General features: G+C 43.2%; 1 protein-coding gene across 10 annotated transcripts in view; it reads right to left on the reverse strand.

Moving 5' to 3' along the window:
* Positions 1 to 25000, reverse strand: part of LOC306940906 (rap1 GTPase-activating protein 1-like) — a 109033-nt gene that overhangs the window by 51221 nt on the left and 32812 nt on the right. For 7 of the 10 annotated variants that reach the window (XM_079526158.1, XM_079526162.1, XM_079526161.1 and 4 more), the window contains exon 1: positions 15162 to 15579. In XM_079526158.1, the coding sequence (XP_079382284.1) occupies positions 15162 to 15280 (119 nt within the window). In that variant the 5' untranslated portion in view covers positions 15281 to 15579. Of the gene's footprint in view, positions 1 to 15161; positions 15580 to 19251; positions 19288 to 25000 lie in introns of those variants that run through there. The other 3 variants (XM_079526163.1, XM_079526164.1, XM_079526166.1) reach the window with 2 other exon arrangements.

Raw genomic sequence — 25000 nt, forward strand, 5'->3', positions numbered from 1 at the left:
TTGAAACACTTGCGTGACGAAGCATAGGGCATTCATTTACGGAAGACATATATGAAGAGGATGAACTATACGAGTTTTCTCCCCGACTGCTACGACATGTAAGCTGGCTGGGGCCGTTGCCATGGCAACCACATGACAAAGTCTACAGATGTGCACACACACACACACACACACACACACACACACACACACACACACACACACACACACACACACACACACACACACACACACACACACACACACACACACACACACACACACACACACACACACACACACACACACACACACACACACACACACACACACACACAGAGTAACGTATAGGACTTGAGTAGGTTGATTATGTCTGGGCCTCACAGCAGAAGCGGTTTATAATTGCTGAAATGATCGTCAGTCAATAACACATGAACACATGTTGTCCCCCTCAGCTCCCAGTAGAGCTGCGTAAATGTCACAGACATAACGTTTCCTCTGATCAAACGGTACGTTTGGCCCCTCACGTTGTGCGTGCGTATACTACGTTTGGTCCCTCAGGTGTGCACGTTTTTGGCCCCTCGTGTTATAGACAATATAAGCATTTAGCAGACGTACGCCCCTGTGTAAGCTTATCTGAGTGAGCGGGAGGGGTAGGATCCGGCTTTGGAGATATGGGGGTGCCATAGCAGCCATATTGGTTGCTTCCTATTGATGATATTCACACGGCTGCCATCTTGCCAGCAAGGTGATACCTAGGTGACACTTCCCATAGAGAGCCCATTCATCCAAACAGAAAAGTCCTCTCTAATTATATTAAACACCGTCAAAATCACCAACATTGCAGCTGTAGGGAAAGCTTGAATTATTATCTGTAAAGTTTTTGTTTAATAAAAATTCACCGTAGACATTTTATGAGCTACTTCCTGTCAAGAAATTCCTTGCAGATGATTAGTATTGGTATCAGAGTATGGAAGCGCTCGTTATCAGTAAAGCAACCTCCTGCTGCCTCCTGCATTATATGCACATTCAAAACAGGTGGTACGCATGGGCCGTTGAGTGATAGTCAACGAGCACTTCCAAACTCCAGCACTTAGAAAAAAAATTCTTGACAGGAAGTAGCTCATAAAATGTCTACGGTGGATTTTTATGAAACAAACACTTTACAGATTGAAAGAGGATAATTCAAGCTTTCCCTACAGCTGCAATGTTGGTGATTTTGATGTTGTTGTCTCCACCAGGCCGAAGGCATGGGGAGAGAGTATGTTTTGCACTCCGTCCGTGTGTGTGTGTGTGTGTGTGTGTGTGTGTGTGTCCTTCCGTCCGTCCGTTACCAGCTAATCTCCGGCACTGTTAACCCGGTCGATGCCAAACTTTCCACACACACTCCCTGGATGCCAACGATGAACCTCTGCCCAACATTTTCCAACACGGCCTGTTATAGCGCCACCATGAGGCAGCTTTTCACATTTTTTACCTAAAACTGCACCGATCTGCGTCAAACGTTGCATGCACACTCCCTAGAGGCCAAGGACAAACCTTTGACCTGCATTTTCCGCATCTGCCTTTTATAGCGCCACCAGGAGGCCGACTTTTGTAAAACATGTTGATATTATTACTCCTCCAGATTCTGTCCAAAAATCTCACAAATCGTTACACAGTATCTCTATAGTCATGTGCTCAAGTCGGATCTGTCCGATATTTCATATTCCATCCTAATTGGCTATAATTGGCTTTCAAAGTTTGCAAGATTGCCCCGTTTTGAACAAAAGCCTCAAATCATGAACGCAGCGTGCAATTTACGTGAAATCTTTCACATATTTTCTTACCAGGCTGAGGAATATATCCCACCCTTTTCACATTGGCCTGTTATAGCGCCACCAACAGGTTGATTTTTGAAAAACACATTTTTGGAACAAAATGCCTCAAATCATCCAATTGCCATCAAAGGCGTATGAAGAAATGGCACCCTTTTCACATTGGCCTATTATAGCGCCAGCAGGAGGCCACAACCTGACCTGGCTTGGTTGAGACCTGTGCCCCGAGGGGCACTTTTTCTAGTTTAATATAATTAGAGAGGACTTTTCTGTGTGGATGAATGGGCTGTATATGGGAAGTGTCACCTAGGTATCACCTTGCTGGCAAGATTGCTGCGGTCTGAATAAAGACGGGTCACACCGGGGCAGTAACTGGGAGCCAATGGAGGGAGCGGAGAAGGAAATGTCGTCTGCTTGAAGACCAAGCGTGCTGCGGCATTCTTTACAGTAGTCAAAGCTTTGATAAGTGACAGATGTCTACCTTTATTGACCCTGCAGGGGAAATTCAGGCGCCAGAGAGGCAGCCCAGCAGTAAAGGTTTCAGATACAGGGCACAGAAGTAGAGTAGGTACACAATAGAACAGGAACATCACAATCAATCAAGACATCCTAAAACAAATTATTAATACAATTACAGACATATACACACCCTACCAATTACTCCGTGTGATGCAGAACCAGAGAGACAGTAGCATGCATGGCGTGTGTAAGTTTCGGCCCCTCAGGTGCGTACTGTATGCTTATGCACTGAAACTGTCAGCCGACAAAATAAACAGGGTTGTATGTTCACGCGCACACAGGAGGAGGAGGTGTTTCTCTCATGCTCTTTAAACCTCTCTCTCTCACCCCCACTCACACAAGCTGTAAAACCGTATGTTACATATGGATGTTCACATCCATATGTAACATTAAATAAACAGCTGACTGGTACAATTTTATAAATTATGCAAATACGGTATAAGCCTGATGTGAACTAAACACTGGATAACACATACGTGTCAGTAGCACAAACAAAAGGGGTGATGAAAAGGCATGCACACGACTGCAAACATAAAGTTGTTTTCTAAAATGTTCTGCTCCAGAACCCTCTAGTCTAAAATGATCCCAGTATTAAATCTGTCCCACGCACGGAGCACATCCTGAGCTGACTCAACACCATTAAACACCCAACCTCTAGCCGAAACACACAGTCCCCCTGACTCACTGATCTCAGCCCTCGACTGAAAAAAGCTCTTTTTATCTGCCATCATCTCAACATCTCCCTCTCCCCCTTTTTTCTCTCTCTCTCTCTCTCTCTCTCTCTCTCTCTCTCTCTCTCTCTCTCTCTCTCTCTCTCTCTCTCTCTCTCTCACCGTTCTCTCTCTAACCACCCCACGTCTGCAGCCAGTTGGAGGGCGACACAGAAACCTTCATCTGGGAGGAACAAGATGTCCAAGTGAACCAAACTTGTTCACTAAACTAGTCTCCTATATAATCATTAAACAAAATAAAGCATCGCATTATTCATAAACTGTAGCCAGCATGGATGTGATGCATCATGCATGGAGTCAGTTCTGTTCAAATGAACTCATCTGTGTGATCTGCCTGTGGGTGGCTACGATACGTCACCAACTGACCAGCAACAGTTAAGGACTTACAGTAAGACAGCCAGGCCCATCACCAACACGTTAAAGACATCGGCAGCATGGCCAACGATTCTGATAGTTTAGTATGGACAAGGATCACCCTCTACTCCCTGCCCGGCATCCATCTCTCTACTGAACACAGCCAATCGTGATCATATTGGCATTCCAAATTCCCAGCCTCTGTGGTGGTCATCGATTACCCTCAGCGACCGCGTCATTAATGAAGAATAAGACATGTCCACATGCATGCGGTGACATACATTATGTTCATTGATTTCACCACAAGGATCAATATATCATCACCCTGCAATTGATGCTTTGTCTGAACACGTAATTGATATGATATGAGAGTAACACTTGGGCGTATTTTCAACACATTCAAGTATTGTCAATCAACAATGTGTCTTTCTTCTTCATAACGTTATGCGTTAAGGGAAGACATGAAAAATGACTATCAATTACCCGGTTTTGTCCTGAAGTGTATCAAATAGTAACATTTTGAGGGAAAATGTGGTGTTTTGGAATGACTATAAAGCATATGACCGGCAACAAGATAATTGCATTAATGAACGGAGCATTTGTGCTGCAGTATGAGGCATGATAGTCCTCAAGCTGTTTTCATGTTTATGGAAACATGCACAGCCCTGCAGTCAAACAAATACCTTCATTTGTTTACAATGCAAATGAGGAGAAACAATTGATTCCCAGCAGTACTGCGTGTTCCGTCTGTATTCACATGAAGCTATACTTTGACATGGATTGGAGAAACTTCAAATTTGATCATCGGGTCAGAGGGAGGAGGCCTAAAAATCCAATATGATGGCTTCACCCAGAACTCTTTGCATCCGCCAACCCAGTCATTACCAGTGTCATGATGTCATGTTGACATGATGCTAGGGCTGGGCGATATGACTTGAAATCAATATCATGATTATTTACTTTAACTTTTGCTTCGATTACGATTAATGAATGATTACTTATTTTCGAAAAAATCTGACCCGTCTGAAGTGAGTGGTACTGTACTGTACTGTACTGTACTGTACTGTACTGTACTGTACTGTACTGTACTGTACTGTACTGTACTGTACTGTACTGTACTGTACTGTACTGTACTGTACTGTACCGTACCGTACTGTACTGTACTGTACTGTACTGTACTGTACTGTACAAGCCCTCCTCCCTGGCCTGTGTGTCTGTGTCTGTGCGTTAGGCTGTGCAACAGTGACACTTGGTGAACAAACGCTATAACGTTATTTTCATGCTCGGACAGACCCAGGGACCCAGGGACAGACCCAGGGACACACATAGCTGTCTATAGGAGTGGTTGCACCAATAAAAAAATAAAATAAAATAAAAATACTATACGATATTAGTACATCTGCCATTTTCTCTATTTTTGCACACCACCATTGTGTAAACATGGTTACGTGGTTGGTTTATCAGACTAATGGATTTAGTCGATTATAAAGAAATCAGTCCATGTAGATTTTAAGAACATTTTAAAACGAATACAACCAAAACTGCTTCTTGATCATTCGATTAACCTACAGGGGCTAGATTAAGTCAGTTATGGGTCCTAAACATGGAGGATAGAGACTTGCGGGCACAGGGAGACACTGATGTAATTTACGATAAGTCATCCAAGGAGGCATTGAACTACTGCCCACCGTGTTCTCCGATCACATTGCAGAGCAGATGAACAACAATGAGTACCTTGAGTCATTTGGTCAGCAGCCATTCCTGATACAAGTACATTTACTCAAGTACTGTAGTCTACTTTTGAGGTATATTTTTGAGTGGTGCAACCACTCCCTTACGGAGCTGTGTGTGTGGGTGGGTCTGAGCACGAAAACAGCATGGTTGTTTTTCACCACCTGTGTGCAACCTAACACACACACAAACACACATATTAACTGTATATATGGTGATTTCGGGTGTGCCAGTACAGTACAGTGACAGTACAGTAGAGGGACCCCCACACGGTAACTTCTCAACCGTTTTGGAGGCGGGGCGGCTCGCCGGAATTGGGCCGTTCCTGTAGGTCTGGAGCTTTGATTATTATTACAAAACATACATTAACCACTTCAGCCATATATACATTTCGGCCATTTGAAAGTAGCCGATCTACAAGCTCACAATGTGTTTTGGAGAGGTTTACACCACCGATTACCCCCATTTCTATTTGAGAACCGGTCGGGCTCTAGTGAAGAGACTATCACTATGCTGATCATTCGGTTACCATCTGGCTGCATTTTCAAACCAAAACCCAAGGCAACATTTGTGTTTGATGGAAAATAATAGAAAGACGTGCTCATCCATATTGTGTGTCGTGCAGACCTGTGCTGAGCGACAACGTGCTCGCACACTGTTGGGCTCCGTTTATTAAAGATAAATAATGTCATGCACACTTAATGTGCTGTGACGTTTCAGTCTACATGCCCTCATGCCCGCGTTTGTTCATTGTACGTAATATTAGTTTGAGAGTCTTTGTCCTACTATATTCCGTCAGCATGATGACATTGTCTGTTTGTATGTTTCGGTTTAATTTAACATGATCTCACTTCATCCAGTGGTGGATGAAGAAACAATACCACATAATTATAGGAATACTCATTACAGGTAAAGGTGGGGCTGATTTTAATTTCTTTATGTGCTGATGGGTAGCTTAACATTATATAAATCATATATAATACATATTGCATGTTTAGTAATAATCTAAACTACTATAGTAACTAAAGCTAGTAAATAAGACAATATTGTAGTGGACAGAGTACAATATTTGCCTCTGAGATCTAAATAGATCTCAGGGGCAGAAGCAGAATTGTAATAAAATGCAGAGAGCATAACATGGAAATACTCAAGTAAAGTAAAAGCAACTCAAATTTGTACTTTACGGTACATTACTTCAGTAAAAGTAGCCTACTTTCCACCACTGGTCACATTAGAGAAATCTACTTCACAGCCGACTTCACGTGGTTTGGACAGGAACACTCTGCCACCTCTGGTCGTTGTGACCTTGAAGTGGGAAACCACCTACGATAACATTCATACAAAAGTCAATATTGGACAGCATTCAGAAACACATTAATGCGAGAGGCTTCTAAAGTCCACACTGAACTGAATTTCTGGGAGGCCTTTTAACCACTTCAACATTGTCGTACGATTGAGTCGCACTGTGGGAAAAGAGCAGATCTACAGTACAAGCTCACAACAGAATCCCAAATATGGAGGCCAGAGGAAAGTGGTTAAAAGAGGTATAAGTGTTAAATAGCTCTCTATTATTCTGATAGTAATCATTGCTATAGTTTGCGTTCTCTTCTGGAAAAATATATTTTCCATTTACTAACCCCCCCCCCCCCCTAAAAACATGATCATCAGGTACTATGATTATCATACTATAGGAGAAATATTTTTTCCAAAAAAGTGTACAGAAAGTGTTACAATTATGTTTTAATGTGGCCACACCAAGCAGTTCATTAATTATTTATCTGCCGGCGAGCTGTTAGCATAATAGTTCCCAGTGCCATCATACGTGTTCACTTTAAGAGAAGGAGTTTGCCCGCCCCACACACACACACTCAACACACACACACTTTAGTATCATTGGCACAAGCACTCAGACTTTACCTGTCGCCAAGCATTTACATGTCGGGAGCGACGCGGTACAAAGTCACAAATTACATCCGAATTTTGGATGGCAGAAGATCCACCATGGACAGCTCTCCTGGAATCCGACTTATGGAGGTTTGAAAATCCTGCTTGTAACCGAGGAAAACGGTGATCAGATTTTACGTCCCATTGTGATGTCACTATATCACTGTCATTTTGATTGGGCCTTGTCGACCTGGGCCTCCATTGGGACTTTTGAGAAACCAAAAATACACAGGGAAGACATATTTCAATATTCTAACTACATGTTAACTCCATAGACACAGAAATCACGGCAACACAAAAATGTATCCTCTTTAACCACTTAGTTTCAACCCGACATCCATATTTTGCCGATCTCACGGTATCCATGGTAAAAACATATATTTAAGCTTTAGAGCAAACATTTACTTCAGAGCAAAAATGATATAAACTACAACATCATACCAAACATGATAAATAATGAAGTGGTCTGTATAGTCTAAGCTGCGTGAAGAGAATCATGATGGACTCTGTTCCACCAGCGACAGCTGGCCTGTTCCTTCAGCATGCATTGAAACGGACAGGTAGAGCAGCTGTTATTGAATAAAGGTCCCCCCCCCCCCCGCCACGCCCCCTCTCTACCGGCGGCACGCAATTCACACCTCGGGCAAGTTGGCAACACACCGCAGCTGTCCCAGATTTCGGAAGAATCCCGAGCCTCGGGGGAAATCACCACCAGTCATGCAGATGTGCATCTCTGAACCTCTGGTTCTCAACGTGGGGTCCAGGGACCGCCCGGGGTCCCTGGGGGGAGTTCCAGGGGAGTCCCCAGGTGCATTGTTGATAGTTACAAACCCGAAAGGGTCCATTTGGTTGTTAACACATTTGATCCCGTTGACATTCACATTTGTGTGAAGTGAGGGGTGCCTTTTTTGCTTTTGTTTTCCACATTGGTTACAGTTGTACGGTTTCTGTACAGTTTATCCATCCTGACTTCTTTCTTGTATGAAAGGAAATGAGTTGTATTTATGTCAGCCAAATGATGTCTTATGTCATCATTTAGTGCCCTAAACAAACAATAAAGTCTATAGACTTGGCTGGCAAATGATTTATGTCATAAATGCCCTAAACAAACATTAAAGTCTATAGACTTGGCTGGCAAATGATTTATGTCATAAATGCCCTAAACAAACATTAAAGTCTATAGACTTGGCTGGCAAATGATTTATTTCATAAATGCCCTAAACAAACATTAAAGTCTATAGACTTGGCTGGCAAATGATTTATGTCATAAATGCCCTAAACAAACATTAACCTCTATAGACTTGGCTGGCAAATGATTTATGTCATAAATGCCCTAAACAAACATTAACGTCTATAGACTTGGCTGGCAAATGATTTATGTCATAAATGCCCTAAACAAACATTAACGTCTATAGACTTGGCTGGCAAATGATTTAGATCATAAATGCCCTAAACAAACATTAAAGCGCAAATAACATGCATTTTAAAACTGCTTTTAATATTTAATATCATATTGTCTATGTCCCTCAAAGTTATTTCTAATGGTTTGAGCCTCAATCACCACTCTGATATAACCAGGCCTTGTCATTTATTTCTGGACTTTGAAAGCAGTTTTAGCTGCAGTACCACAATGTCCTGAGGTGGTGGGGGTGCTGATATGCAGATTATTTAATATTTGATTCATTATAATACTGATGCTAGATAAAACCAGGCTTGTTTCCATTCCATGCCAGCTTGGAAAATCAACAATGGTGGACAAAGTGGAAATGCAAATTTGGAACTGAAGACTGAAGAAGAGGAGGAATTATACAAAGTAGGGTGACATTGATGACATCACAATGAGGCCAGAATCAGTTGAGCTGTTCCTGAGAGCAATTTCCATTAAAACACCCATATGATATGAAAGCCTGATTGTTCAAAAGTGGTTATTTGTGGGGATAGAAAACACATATGGGAGCCCCAAAAACACAAAAGAAATTGAAAAAGTTGAATTTTATGTTATAGGTCCTTTAAAGTCTATAGACTTGGCTGGCAAATGATTTATGTCACAACTCACAAGTGCTCTAAACAAACATTAAAAATCCCATAGCCTGGGCTGCCATATGACATAATAATCTTCAAAAGCCATACATTCGCCCCTCAACAAAGATTGAGAATCACTGTCCTAAACCACATAACAGGAATGATTTTAGGATGTTTTGATGGCAACCGTAACTCGCGAACGCTCCAGTCAATCCACCTACTGTACTCCTGCCTCGTTTCAGCCAAGCTCCCATCCCGCCTGTCAATCAACATGCAACGACATTAAACACAAGAGCTGAGCTCTTGTTGTGGCATACAGTAGGGGCAGGAAAATGGATTACATCTGTAATCCCATGGCAGAGGTCTTAATCTGCCAGCCCAACAGGAAGTCATGACGGGGACAGAACCGGATGGCCTCAGCATGTGCTCACAGATGGTTTACCACACTGCTCTCCGCATTACCACCCGTCTGTCACTCAACATCCTCTAGATGAGTGACACAGCATGGCATCTGTCATTCAACATCCTATAGACTAGAGGAGTGACACAGCAATGGCCGCTGTCATTCCCTTTAACCTAATGACCCCTTTTTAACCTCATGCCATCTGGACAAAGATACAGAACCTTGCCATGGAAAAAGGTCCGGTTTAGTAGGAGGAGTTTTGTTCCCACAGCCATCGCGGCACTAAACAAACTGCCCCGCCGATAGGATGGTTCTGTACACAGTGGGGACCTCATGTTTATGTATTGTCTTGGTGTTGTGTGCTATGTGTTGTTTTTGATGTGGGTGTTTGATTGAACAGACTGTGAAGATGAATATCCTTCGGGACAATAAAGATTATTATTATTATTATTATCATTCAACATGTAAATGGTAAATGGGGCATTTATTTATTGGTCCGACCTCCCATTAGTCAGACCATTACTAACACTATCCCAAACCCTAACCTAACTCTAACCTCACAGGAAGCCACGGGTGATTTGACGGGGGGGTCTGAATTATGGGCAGTCCCACATTTATATACAGTAGCGCCTTATGCCTTAATCCACTGCGCTTTACATAGATTGTGCATTACATTCACAGATTCACAGCACACACACATTCATAGTTCTTCACTATACCAGCATGTCAATCAATGCAGGTTCATACTGTGTGTCTTATATTGTATTGTACAGTATTGTATGCAGGGCAGGAATTTCAGGGAGGCCACGAAGTCCATGGCCGTCGTTGCAGTTTGGCCTTGTGGCCCTCAATAAATAAATAAATAGTAAATGGTAAATGGTGCATTTATATAGCGCCTTTATCCAAGGCACTTTACATAGATTGTGCATTACATTCACCCATTCACACACACATTCATACACCGATGGTGGCGGAAAACATGCAAGGCACCAACCAGCACATCAGGAGTAGGGGTTCTGTCACTTCAGTGTCTTGCTCAAGGACACTTCGACACTAACTCTGGGGGAGCCCGGGTTCGAACTGCCAACCTTGCGGTTACCATCCAGCCACTCTACCCCTGAGCCACCGCTGCCGCAACATGCACTGAGGCCACAGTGGCCTTAATGCCACCAGTGCCTTTTGTTGAGTCCCCATCTTTAAACCAATCCAGTGACTTTGATTGGTACAGGGCTGCACTAAGATTGTAAAACAGTTTGTAATTACCTACTAATTTCATTGCAGATAGTCAGTAATTATTAAATTAAAAGTATATTCTTTCAATGGACTAAAATCTTGTTTTATTTGATGGCCATGGCCTTCCTGCCCTGGCAATTGGCCTTTGTTCCCTCAAAAAACAAAAGGTCAAGTGGCCTTGCCCCTACAATGGTGAAATTCCAGGCCTGATTGTCTTTTAATATAATGTGTATGTTTAGGTTCTGCCCTAGGAGCTTTCAAGTCTTATGTGAATGCAATGATCTGCATTTCGTGCTTGCACAGATCATTACATAGTATCACAGGAGCAGAGACTCATCTCCAAATTCACTAGTGCAATATCATTGCAATATTAAGTGTCAAACTGAAATGTCCTGAGAAGATGTCCTGGCACCTGTCTCAACCTTAAGCCACCTGCTTTCATCTGAGTCTCTTTGATGTTGACATTCCATGCCAGCACCGGGCGGATGTTAATGTTGTTCACACGTTCATATTTGGACTGTTGAGTCAGACAGAACCAGGGGACAGGCTTGTCACTTTGACTTTGGTGCGACATTTGGACAGACAGAGGGGGAGACCTGAAGAGACAGTCTCGGCTGATTGGGCCCGACGGTTTGCAACACAGTTCCGCGAGCATAGGCCACCGTGCACAAATCCTGTGAGTGGAAAATAAAGGAGCATGATTCTGAATGACACCTGACAATTATTTGACATACGTGAGGAGTGTTTGAAAACGTGTTTTCAACTGTGCAGACATGGATGGGACAGATATGGGACAGACACATGGACTGTGCAGACATGGATGGGACAGATATGGGACAGACACATGGACTGTGCAGACATGGGACAAACATGAAATACACTTACTGATATAGACGGCATGATTACAACACATCATGCCTCGAGCCTGCTACACTTTAATCTGTTATTGTCTGTATTGATTACAGCTCTATCATATCTCTATTTAAGAATGTTACAAAGTGCTTTAGAAAAATGTAATTTTAACTTTAACTTTTTAATTTAATTGTAACCAAATTGTCAGAAATGGAGTATGATTTAACAGCAACACCACAATTAAACAAGCACCAATGAGGTTGCACGCACCAAACTGAGTGTGTGTGTGTGTGTGTGTGTGTGTGTGTGTGTGTGTGTGTGTGTGTGTGTGTGTGTGTGTGTGTGTGTGTGTGTGTGTGTGTGTGTAAATAAATAAGGTTTCAAAAGAGATAATAAAAATTAACTGAAATCTGACTGGACCACTGGACTGGTTCTTCTAATAAATGGACAGGAAGTTAGTTACACAACGACAGTATGCAACACTAATCTCCCATCACCCAACCCTGAGTGCATGCTGTGTGTGTGTGTGTGTGTGTGTGTGTGTGTGTGTGTGTGTGTGTGTGTGTGTGTGTGTGTGTGTGTGTGTGTGTGTGTGTGTGTGTGTGCGCATCTCTTATACAACACCTCAGCATCATGCATCCGCCCTGAACTCCCCCCCACCATCAGTAAAGCTTAGTAAGACAAGGATTAGAACCAATTACAGGCCTCCTGAGGAGAGAGTGGAGACAGGGAGGCGCAAGACTCACAGCGGCCAGGCGAAGAAGAAAAAACATCTGCGCTATATTCACAGCCAACAGAAGTTGTGAATAACAAGTAGCAGAAGTGTTGCGATGGGAACGATTATAAAAGCTCAGACCTGAAAAGAGAATTGAATCTTTTTTTCTGGCAGTACTAGTACCCCCCGCTGCATGTACTGTACATGGATGAAATGAATCTACAGTCTGTACGGTTCTACCAGCAGCTCTCTGGTAATGGAATAATACTTGTGCTGCATTCCAGACATGCTGATTACATTAAAAAACCCTGGCGAACACTCCATGACTCTGCATGAATAAAAAAAGAAAATGAGGTAAGCCTCCCTGTTCCACAGCAGGAATACATTTATAGGGTTCTATTCTTATAGGGTTCTATTCTATCCTCCCTGTTCCACAGCAGGAATACATTTATAGGGTTCTATTCTTAGAGATGATTAAAAGAGCCTTATTTGACTTTTTTTTTTATCGGTATCAATTTTTAACCTTTAAACCTTACAATATTCTAAAATAACAGATATAAATGCTCACAATGAGTAGCATCATGACACAATTCTTCATTTACATGTTTTATCTATCAAAAACATGTGTGGGTGTGGTTGGTCATTTTTCTATTTATTTGTTCACTTATAAGTTAGATGTTCTCAAACCGAAACCTAAATCTAAGTTCTTTAAAAAATAAAAATAAATAAAAAAAGCAATCTAAAACATCAGTTAACAACGTTCTAGGACTGTCCAAACCGGTATCGGCATCGGACACAGAAAGTGGCATCAGTCGGGCACTACTGATTCAATCTGGGACCAGAGGGATAATATTACAGTAACGGAACCGCGGATTACATCACTAAGAGGAAAGCAAGGAAACACAGCTCTGGTCACAGAGAAGATAAATGTCAGCCATTGAAACAATGAAGTGCAATTCATTAATGAGATCTATGCCCCAGATAATGGCATGTTGTAATGAGAATACAAGGCCTCAAAAGGGCAACAGTGAAATTACAAAATAATGAAGATAAACATAAGTGCCTTTGATTGCACACTCCCTGAAAGTAGGAATGGTACTCTTCAGATTAGCCTACATTTTTGTCTCCTTTGTGCTCTTATCCATCCAGTTAGTTATACACAATATGATTCACAATAGCCCGTCACGTAATCATAATAGGCTTTTACACTTAAAGGTTTGCTTTAACAGCGTGCAGTGGTGGAAAGTAACTAAGTACTCAAGTACTGTATTTAAGTACAATGTTGAGGTACTTTTACTTTACTGGAGTATTTCCATTGTTTTTTATCATTTGACTTCTACTGCACTACATCTCAGAGACATATATTGCCCACTACAATTATTTGAAAACTCTAGTTACTAGATTTTAGTTTTTGATTTGATTATTACCAGTAAGACGCCTGAGGGCGTGCACGCATCCGCCTGGGTGACAGCAGACTGCTGGGCGAGCGCTGGCGCTTTGGCATGGGGGGTCAGATCAACATATGGAATGAATTCTGTACTGGCTATATATGGAGCGTGTCTTGAGTGTACAGGGTTTGATGAGGTCAGATCAACAAATGGAACGTCAGAACAGGTGAGCTCCATATATGGAGATCTAAGGGTGGCAGCGGGGGCAGTGTCTTGAGTGTACAGGGTTTGATGAGGGCCCAGGTATCCGGGCCTTAATTTTCGGGCCTGTTGAGAACTCTAGTTTTCATCGGCTGCCGGGTGCTACACTAATTCTTTGGGGCAGGCAAAGACAGGTATCAGTCAAAATGGAGACATCGAAGAGGAAGGATGGATGGGAAAGAATCAACATATGGAATGTCAGAACAGGTCAGCTCCATATATGGAGATCTAAGGGTTTGAGGTCAGACGTAGAGATGCTGGCCAATATTTATGACATCTCCATATATGGGCATTCCCATATAAAATTGATGATCAGTGAGGGCGGTGGTGGCTCAGGGGTAGAGTGGCCGGATGGCAACCGCAAGGTTGCCAGTTCGAACCCGGGTGTCCTTGAGCAAGACACTGAACCCCAAATTGCTCCTGATGTGCTGGTTGGTGGCTTGCATGGTTTCCGCCGCCATCGGTGTATGAATGTGTGTGTGAAGGGTGAATGTGATGAACAATCTATGTAAAGCACCTTGGATGAAGGAGCTATATAAATGTAACCTGATTCCGCCAGATGGGGCAGCAGAGAGTACACTGGGTTCCCCCCTCCTGCTCCCATCTGGGAACTCTCAGGCAGACTTGATGCCCGGCCACAAAACGGCCTGGCCAATCAGCAGCAGCTTCTAGCAGCTTCTAGCAGCAGCTTCTAGCTTCTAGCTGCTGCTGATTGGCCAGGCCGCTTTGTGGCCGGGCATCAAGTCTGCCTGAGAGTTTAAGGGATCTCCATTCCTGATGATGTCACGTGATGTCACTGCTAGTTTCAAAAGATTTTTTATACATTTTAGACATAGATGATATGATAACTTGTGTTGTGAAAGCAGAGTACCAAGTATATTTTCATTCAAATACTTGTACCTTTACTCAAGTACATTTTCATTGCCATACTTTTACTTTTAACAGTGTTTCTACATTGCAGTATTGATACTTTTACATAAGTAAAATATGTATTTTTCCACCACTGTACAGTCATAAATGGTATTTACACAGGTGAACCACATGAACCCTTGCGTCCTAGACTTGGACGGAAATAGGCCTAGATTTACATTTTTGGTGAAGAGAATTGGCATAGAGGGGGACAAAAGGAAGGAACCAAGTATACACCCCTGGGGGATCCCGGTTGGTCAATGAAGTATATAGGGTTCAAGTGGTTAAAAAAAGTAAACTCACCAGAATTTCTTTGACCTGCCAATTCGGAAAGGTGAGCAAGGCATCGTGTTGGTTTGTGCTTTCACTCTGCAGCCCTGCTCTTCTACTTTCCTGACAGATTGGCTCTTACTCTGCAGCATGCTGGCAGGACAACTTCATCTCAATTTCCGTGATCGGCGTTTCCGTGTTTCTTCCCATTTCGGAAAGGTCCTTCAGACGTCGAGAACAGAAATTACCGGAAACACTTTCCTCTTTCAGTTCAATTCTCTACAGGATCTTCTTCTATAAAGCATGCCGTTTCTGTTAAACTGCTCAATGTATCAATGACAGTGACAGATGTGACAGATGCCAACATCCTACAGCGCCACAGGTTTTCTGGTTCACGTTCTGATCCACGTATATGAAAACAGGAAGTATCTTAACGAGGATGCACAGGCTTTGTGCATTGGATTATCACTCACGCTCAGAGCAGGACTGACCGCCTATAAACAGGAAATTACCGTTGTCTCATTGACTTGTTGTAGCGTGACGATGTGGCATCACTAGACGGCTCCCGATCACATAATGTTCCACACACTCTTTTCTGTTCCTCTCATCTCTTCACATCCCTAAATCTCTTCACAACTCCGTCCTGTTACGGCTTATTAGCGTTGCCGGACTCGTTCCTCTCCTCCGGTGTCCCGTCTCCCTCTCCTCTCCCTCTGCGTAGCACCGAGTCGCTCTCTGTCAGTCGGTTGCAGCAGTGGTCCAGACAGACAGAAAGACAGACAGACAGCTCTCTCTGCACGTGAGCCCAGTTACTGCTGAGTAATGTGGGCCTGCTCCAGCAGCCTAGGCCTCTGCTACTGTGGATCTGTATTCCAGGTGGACCCGGCAGGAATGATGAGACTGCAGTGACACAGTGTGTGTCCTCTAGTGCAGTGACACACTGTGTCCTCTAGTGCAGTGACACAGTGTCCTCTAGTGCAGTCACTGCAGTGACACAGTGTCCTCTAGTGCAGTCACTGCAGTAACACAGTGTCCTCTAGTGCAGTGACAGTGTCCTCTAGTGCAGTGACACAGTGTCCTCTAGTGCAGTGACAGTGTCCTCTAGTGCAGTGACACAGTGTCTTCTAGTGCAGTGACACAGTGTCCTCTAGTGCAGTGACACAGTGTCCTCTAGTGCAGTGACAGTGTCCTCTAGTGCAGTGACACAGTGTCCTCTAGTGCAGTGACAGTGTCCTCTAGTGCAGTGACACAGTGTCTTCTAGTGCAGTGACACAGTGTCCTCTAGTGCAGTGCCAGTGACACAGTGTCCTCTAGTGCAGTGACACAGTGTCCTCTAGTGCAGTGACAGTGTCCTCTAGTGCAGTGACACAGTGTCCTCTAGTGCAGTGACAGTGTCCTCTAGTGCAGTGACACAGTGTCTTCTAGTGCAGTGACACAGTGTCCTCTAGTGCAGTGCCAGTGACACAGTGTCCTCTAGTGCAGTGACACACTGTCCTCTAGTGCAGTGACACACTGTCCTCTAGTGCAGTGACACACAGTGTCCTCTAGTGCAGTGACACAGTGTCCTCTAGTGCAGTGACAAACAGTGTCCTCTAGTGCAGTGACAGTGTCCTCTAGTGCAGTGACACAGTGGGTGTCCGTCCTCTAGTGCAGTGACACAGTGGGGGTCCTCTAGTGCAGTGACACAGTGTTCTCTAGTGCAGTGACACAGTGGGTGTCCTCTAGTGCAGTGACACAGTGTTCTCTAGTGCAGTGACACAGTGGGTGTCCTCTAGTGCAGTGACACAGTGTTCTCTAGTGCATTGACACAGTGGGTGTCCTCTAGTGCAGTGACACAGTGTCCTCTAGTGCAGTGACACAGTGGGTGTCCTCTAGTGCAGTGACACAGTGGGTGTCCTCTAGTGCAGTGACACAGTGGGTGTCCTCTAGTGCAGTGACACAGTGTGTGTCCTCTAGTGCAGAGACACAGTGGGTGTCCTCTAGTGCAGTGACACAGTGGGTGTGCTTTAGTGCAGGGATGGGTAACTTTGACAATGGAGAGGGCCACTATAGTTCCACACTCAGGGCCTCATTGCATATTTATATTGCTGTTGTAGCAAAAATACAGGATATAGCAAAAATAGCTGATCTACAAGCTCAAAACACGTCACAATGTGGCTTGTGGATCAGCTATTTTTGCTATATTTGAATTGAAATCCCGATATTATTTTTTTGCTATTTTTGAATTGGAATCCAAAAATGTTACGTTTTTATTTAATTTCAAATGCCTTTCAAATGGCTTTAATGATACGGTAGTTATGTTAACTTTATGAACTAAGTACAAATACATTGGACATAAAAAAGAGACAATAACTAGAAAAAGTGCCCCTCGGGGCACAGGTCTCCACCAGGGCAGGTCAGTTTGTGGCCTCCTGGTGGCGCTATAATAGGCCAATGTGAAAAGGGTACCATTTCTTCTTACGCCTTGGATGGTAATTGGATGACTTGAGGCATTTTGTTCCAAAAATGTGTTTTGCAAAAATTCACCTGTTGGTGGCGCAATGACAGGCCAATGTGAAAAGGGTGGGATATATTCCTCAGCCTAGTATGAAAGTCTGTGAAAGATTTCACGTAAATTGCACGCTGCGTTCATGATTTGAGGCTTTTTTTCAAAACAGGCAAATCCTGCAAACTTTGAAAACCAATGTTAACCAACTATAATGGAAAATTTGGGGCAGAGGTTCATCGTTGGTATCCAGGTCAGTACAACTTGTGCAAAATTTGGCATCGTTAACGGTGCCGGAGATTAGCTGTACACAGACGGACGGACGGACGGACACACACACACACACACACACACACACACACACACACACACACACACACACACACACACACACACACACACGGACGGACAGACAGACTCACACACACACACACACACACACACACACACACACACGGACAGAGTGCAAAACATACTCTCTCCCCATGCCTTCGGCCTGGTGGAGACAATTAACTAATTTAGACTGAAGTAATTAACGCAGGCTGTTACAATTCAAACATGCAAACATGTTTGCATGTTTGAATTGTAACAGCTTGAATTGTAACAGCTGAAATCAATAATATATCAGTATTCCGATATTAACCTGAGGGCCACATTAAGTGAAGGTCGCATGTGGCCCCCGGTGGGTGTCCTAGTAGTGCAGTGACACAGTGTCTCCTCCTGGTGGAGTGACACACTGTGTGTCCAACTCTAGTAGCCTGGCTAATAAGCCAGACACTGTCGTGCCAATTATTTTAGCCAACTGCTGATTCATGTCTGGCTCATTAGCCAGGCTACACCTCTAGTGCCACTGCTCTCAACCGTGTTATCTAATTGAAAAGTGTGCCGTCAGGTTTTGCACTCAATTTGAATATAATGGCTATTGGCACATGAATCCTATTGTAGAAGTGGTTTCTTTTAATGACTCGAAAGGTTTTGAAATAGTTCCAATGGCATATAAATGTACACATGTTGTTGCAAGTATACAGTATGCTTATCGGTGTTGCAAGGATGAGGGGATACTTGAAAAATGTTCTCCTCTCCGAGGGGTACCTGGGCCAAAAATGTTTCTAAGGTTTTAAAAGGTTACAAATCGGGAAAAGAGTCAAATAATGGCCGGTTCAAATCGATATATCGGTCAGGCTCCACAATTGCTAGCAGTACTGTTCGCTCAGCTCTGAATAATAGGACACACACACACACACACACACACACACACACACACACACACACACACACACACACACACACACACACACACACACACACACACACACACACACACACACACACACACACACACACACACACACACACACACACACACACACACCAGCGCCAACCTAACCTTGCCAACACTGCAGAGATGCCCACCATTAGTTACTGTGGCAACGGGAAGGGAAGGAGGGGGGGCTACATCCATTCTGGCTCTCAGTGGCTCATTCATCTCACTTAGAACACACTGCAAACACACTGCACACATTCTTCTGCAGGAGAAAAACCTTGGCACAAAAAAAAAATACAACGTTTTCAACAGCTCGCTCACAAATGCATCTCCTGACCTCAAATGACCAGGATCAAAGACAAACGATAACTCACCATCTGCTCCTGGCCCTGGCGAATGTCTTGTCCAGTCTGGAAAAAGAGCAGGGGGAAAAAAGCATATTGAGTCCAGAGAAACAGCTCATATAATCAGTGTTTACTTCCACTATGTATTTGCATGAAATATTCATCAACACATTGAGTGTCTAGCTTATTTTAATGATGCTAAAAATGGATGGGTCGATAATAGCAACAATCTGCTTGTCGAGACATCACTGCCAAGGCTAGATATAAGGATCGGAGACAGACAGACAGACAGACAGACAGACAGACAGACAGACAGACAGACAGACAGACAGACAGACAGACAGACAGACAGACAGACAGACAGACAAAGCTGCCGCTCTAAAATGCTGTTTTTTGTCTTTTCCCTCGTTGGTGTGATTTGAAGCAAATGGTAAGAATAGTGCTGAGGTGTTCTGTTGTAGTGGGTTTGTGATTACAAGCAACAAGCCACAGCTTCTGAATCTGAACATGAGTGGTTCGAAAGTATGACGACCAGTTAATGCCCCCCTTCTACAGTTGGGTGATTATACAATTCCATGTAAACCACTAGATGGCACTGTGTGCGCAAAAGAAACAGTCCCACACTTGCTAAAAGTCATGATGGACTGCTGACCTTGACTGCTGCTGCTCACCATCAAGAACACCACACAACGTCACAATTTGGGGAATATTGGGTTTTAGGCATCCATGCAGCACAAATGAGCAAATACAAGCTGTAGGAGAGATCTTAGACATGATACTGTGGTGCCACATGATGGAACTACTAGGCTAATACTACTAATAACTCAATTTATAAAGCACGTATCACAACACGGTTACAAAGTGCTTTAGTTTATATAGGCCTAACTGAAGAAATAAAATGAAATAACAGCAAAATAATGAATAAATAAATAAACAAATGAGAACAAATGTAATATAAGAAGCCCCCCAGGACATGTAGAAGTGCAAGGTCTCAGGGTTATCTCTGGCGCTAGCCGCGGCGGGGTCCGGCTATTTGAATCACCTCACAGACCTCCTGCAGCTGTCTGTCATGCATCCGTTCTCATATTTAACCTTCTCCCCCCTGCTGAGGACACCTTCTCAGATGTCCTCCTCAAAGCACAGAGCTGTGTCACTGTTGATCCAGTCTGCCAGAACCACATCCCACTCCATCCAACCGTCCCTCCCATCCAGACACAGCTGAGCGTCTGTCCGCTGTCCCACCCCTTCTCCCAGCGGACACACTGGAATCCAGATCGCTTACTCATCTGTCTGAAGACGTCTCATTGGCCGGTATGAAGTCTGCATGTTCTATGGAATCATTACCCAGCAACATCCCAGGAATCTGGCAAGCTCGTCTGAAAATAGAGCGAGTAGACGCCTCACAGTCTAGTCATCTGCACCAGGCCAAAAGGATGGGACGCAGAGATTATGTTTTCACTCCTGTGTGTGTGTGTGTGTGTGTGTGTGTGTGTGTGTGTGTGTGTGTGTGTGTGTGTGTGTGTGTGTGTGTGTGTGTGTGTGTGTGTGTGTGTGTAGCTAATCTCAGAAACCACTGGGCCGATAAGTGAAAAACCATTCATGCACTCCCAGTAGGCCAAAAAACATGTATGCACTTCCAAAACCACATTTACTTCTGCCCATAGTGAACACATATGCAAAAAAATGCACCGTATGTTGACATAATGCCATTTGCCCCGCAGCTCCCATGTGACGGCTGCAATCCAAGACTGACATAGCCCTGACTTGGTAACCCATCCTGGCAGAGATATGCGCTCAGAAGAGAGCCCTTTTCTAGTTTGTGTCTGTGTTGGGGGCGACGGCAGCTCAGTCCATAGTTCAGAGTAGCAGGAGAGGTGCTAGTTCACCTCTTGGGCACTGCCGAGCTGCCCTTGAGCAGAGCACCAACACCTAAAACTGCTTCTGGGCGCCACTATGCAGCCCATGCCTACACGATCTGTCCGTGTTTGCATGTCAATAGACCAATTATTTGTTTACAAACATTGGGACTGGGCGCACGGGTGACTGTTTCATGTAATCAATTCCCAACAGATCTCCAAACCTGTTGTTTTGGGGAGCGCTGGTTTCAGTCCATTCAACCTCCTCTTGTGAGTTGGCTAGTGAGGTACACCCTAGGAGACATTTATACTTCAAAGCCCAACAGTATTGCGCACAGAGAACAGCTGATATACAAGCTCACATCGCATCGCAGATGCGACTGTGAGCGTAGAGGTCTGCGTGCACGACACCATCGCGGGACGAAGCATAAATTATACTTGATGGACTGCAGGTGCGTGTGCATCCATGCACAAATAGGCTCTGCTGCCGTTATCATGAGTGCACCTCCCGTTCTTATGACAGCGACTGGATGTGTGGTTTTGAGGACAACTGTTTTGAATTGCTATTATTGTTCAAACACAACAGAAACCAAGGATTATATATTTCAAGGGGCAAGAGATCACAATAAAAATCCTAATCATTCTTCCTCCACACTGGGAGAAAAACAGCATCTGAAAGTTTGATGGGGCATTTTTTACACGTGAGTGCAGTTAGAACTTTTCCATTGCATCTTATGAGAGGTGGTGTTCTTCTGCTGCCTTTATGCGCGCGCATGCTGTTTCTTATCAGTGTGACGTCGTCTGTTAAGGCGTCTATAGGGTCTTGTGTGTGCATGTCTGTGTTTCAGGCCTACATGTCATGTGTAAAACAATAAGAGTGAAGACTGAATTTCCCCATGGGAATTAAAATGTATAATTATTACAATGCATAGGCTAGGTGCACACAATATTACACGTTTGGAAGTTAGCTTAGTTGAGCAACTTAGTTTGAAAAGATCAGTTTTTTCATTAAATAGTTTCCAAAACATTTGTGAAAGAAACACAAGAAGAATATTCAATGAGGGTGCCACTGCATGCCCATTGCCCAACAATTCAAACCCTGGAATTGCAACATGAATAGGACAAAAGCTTGGTACTTCCTGTTTTAGCCATCCTATAGCATGTCTTGTTATGTTTCTTTTTATGAAGTCCCTTTGTGGTGTATTGTCAAACAATTCAGTTTCTCAGAAAGGTTACACCTTTCTGAGAAACTGTGTAACTGAGAGGGGAAACTGATCAAGTGGTTTGTTCACTGTACGGTGGAATCAGTACAGTGAAGAAATACTTTTAAGTAGCGATACCACAATGTAGAAATGCACTACTATAAGTAAAAGTACTTGAGTAAAGTACAAAGGTATTGGCATCCAAGTACAAAAAACTCACGCAGAATGGTCCATTTCACACATTGTTTTCCTAAGTTTTCAAAGTGTGTCAAAGTCTTTTGAAAATAGCCAATCTACACCTGCGTACAACATGTTGAAATATAAAAATTAAAATAAATGAAATGGACATAATCAAGTAAAGTACAAATTGTACAGTAGGCCTACTTGAGTAAATGTACTTTGTTAACTTTCCACCACTGGGTGGGAATCACAGTGGCTTCATGGCCTGGAGGGTGACTCTGTCATGTTCAACCCATGGTCCTCCACGTGACACGTAATGACACCAAGATGGATTCTGTTGTTCTGAGTCTATCTCAGTTCACTGAGTCTGACCCACCAACAACCTGCAGATAAATCACAGCTGTCGCACGAGATGCATGCAGCACTTGTCCTTGGGCAACCAAAGTGACACCAAAACCAGCGCTGTTCGTCTGGGACTTGTTCTTATAGCAGAAGGGAGCCGTCTTTGTGAGTACGACACTACTGGGAAGAATACTCATTCTTATTCTGTGGGCCTCCACCTCCTCACTCATTCTCAGGTTTCATAGAAATTCAATTAAATTTAATCAGACAGGATATGACATGATCCACAACCAAAGGCTCTAAAGCAAAATAAATTGGCTGTAAACTTTGCTCTTCAGTAGAAATCCATCAGCATAACTCAAGACGATACCCGCCCCACCCTCCATGATTTAACCACTTAAAGGCAGGGTAAAGGTCCCTGCACACTGAGCGCGTTTTTCGGTTTTCCGGAAAACGTGTCCAGTGTGCAACCACCTTAAAGGTGTCTTTCTTCACTGCGTTTTGCGGATCCAAAAGTAGTAGGCTATCACTAGCTGTCAGCCTGTCACCAACACCCCACTAGACACCTGCGGAAATCGGGAAAAATCTAACCCGGTCCGAAAAAAAGTGCACGCAGTGTGCAAACGTGATTGACATTTTCTTTTACTTCTTCCCAAATTCACTCCGATATTCGGCCGGTGTTATGCTCCAGTGTGCAAACACCTTTTAGTGATATTGTTTTTTGTAAAAGGTTAAAACATTATATTCTGAATGTAGTCACTGCTATAGAGTGTCTTCCTGTCTCTACAGCTCTTTAATAAACAGAAAATACAGTTTCAGGTGGGTTGCACATTTTCAGCCAATCAGGAGAGGGAGAGTACCATTTATCAGCTTAAATGTTAATAGTGTTTGTTTAAAAAGAAAAATGCTAACTCTTTGTGTCATCACTTCCAGTTTCCCTTGTTTAATCTGTATCCTGTGTTGGTTCTCTCTTCTGATAAAATTGGTGCATTTTCTGTTTAATAAAGAGCAGCCCGGGAGACTCATGTTACTTTGGCACACAATCCATTGCATCACCACATTGTGAGCTTGTAGATTTGCTATTTCCACAATTTTGGGAGTCTTCGTCGATTTCTATTTTATTTATTAAAAATGCTTTCAAAACGCAAATTGAATATCTTTGCCCATAATGAGAAATGGCATGCCCAAAATAGGGACACCAATGTGGTTAAGAAGAGCTGATTATTAATTAATCAGGCTGTATAAGGGAGTAGTTCACCCAAAATAATGACTTTATTTTCTATCGATTGCACATCCCATGAAGCCTTGAATTAATACAGATTTTTTTTGTTTTTGTCGTATTCGCCAATATTTTGATGACCGGCAAGTCTCCAGACGACATTGAGACATTGTCCAGAGACATTGTCAAGAGACAGACTCAAATTATTGGCTTAGGAATGCGACATAAACAAATAATAATAATGAATTCAATCGGCTTTGTGGGGTTTTCTTTTTTGGGTGAACTCCTCCTTTAATCAATCTTCCAATTAAACAAGCGAGCTAACAATCAATAAAGAAACTCTCCTTTTTTAAATATCACAACTCCAGTCAGAGAGAGACATTCCATGAGTGAAACTAAACAATGCAGGGCAGCTTGTGATAACATCCAGATTACTACAGTGCGATGACAAACTCTTGCTATTATCAGCCAAACAGATGGCCTTCTGTGAATCAATGATGGACGGACGGACAGACAGACAGACAGACAGACAGATGGATGGAAGGAAGCAATTAGCAGCCTGTATCAAAGCAATTGTTCGGTATGAGTCATATTTAGCCCAACCAATGTCTGATTTTGGTTCCAATATTATTCCCGATTTTGGAGAGTCATAGACCACCGATTACCAATGTTTTTGTGAAAAAAGGATTTTAAAAATCAACACAAATAACATTTTGATAGATAGTGATTTTTTACCATTTATAATTAAACATAACATTCTGCGATTTAGTAATATTAAATACCAGTACGTACATAAACCGAACTGTATTTTATTTAAACACTTATGCTGCTCTATAGAAGAGTTTTTTCCAATAATAGTAAAACTACAATGTGAATGCTGTATGAATGAATGAGCAGGTTAACGGTGCTGGAGATTAGCTACGGACGGCGCACGCACACGCACGCGCGCACGCACGCACACACGCACACACGCACAAACA

The sequence above is a fragment of the Electrona antarctica genome (assembly GCF_951216825.1).
Source record: "Electrona antarctica genome assembly, chromosome: 2".
NCBI lineage: Eukaryota > Metazoa > Chordata > Actinopteri > Myctophiformes > Myctophidae > Electrona > Electrona antarctica.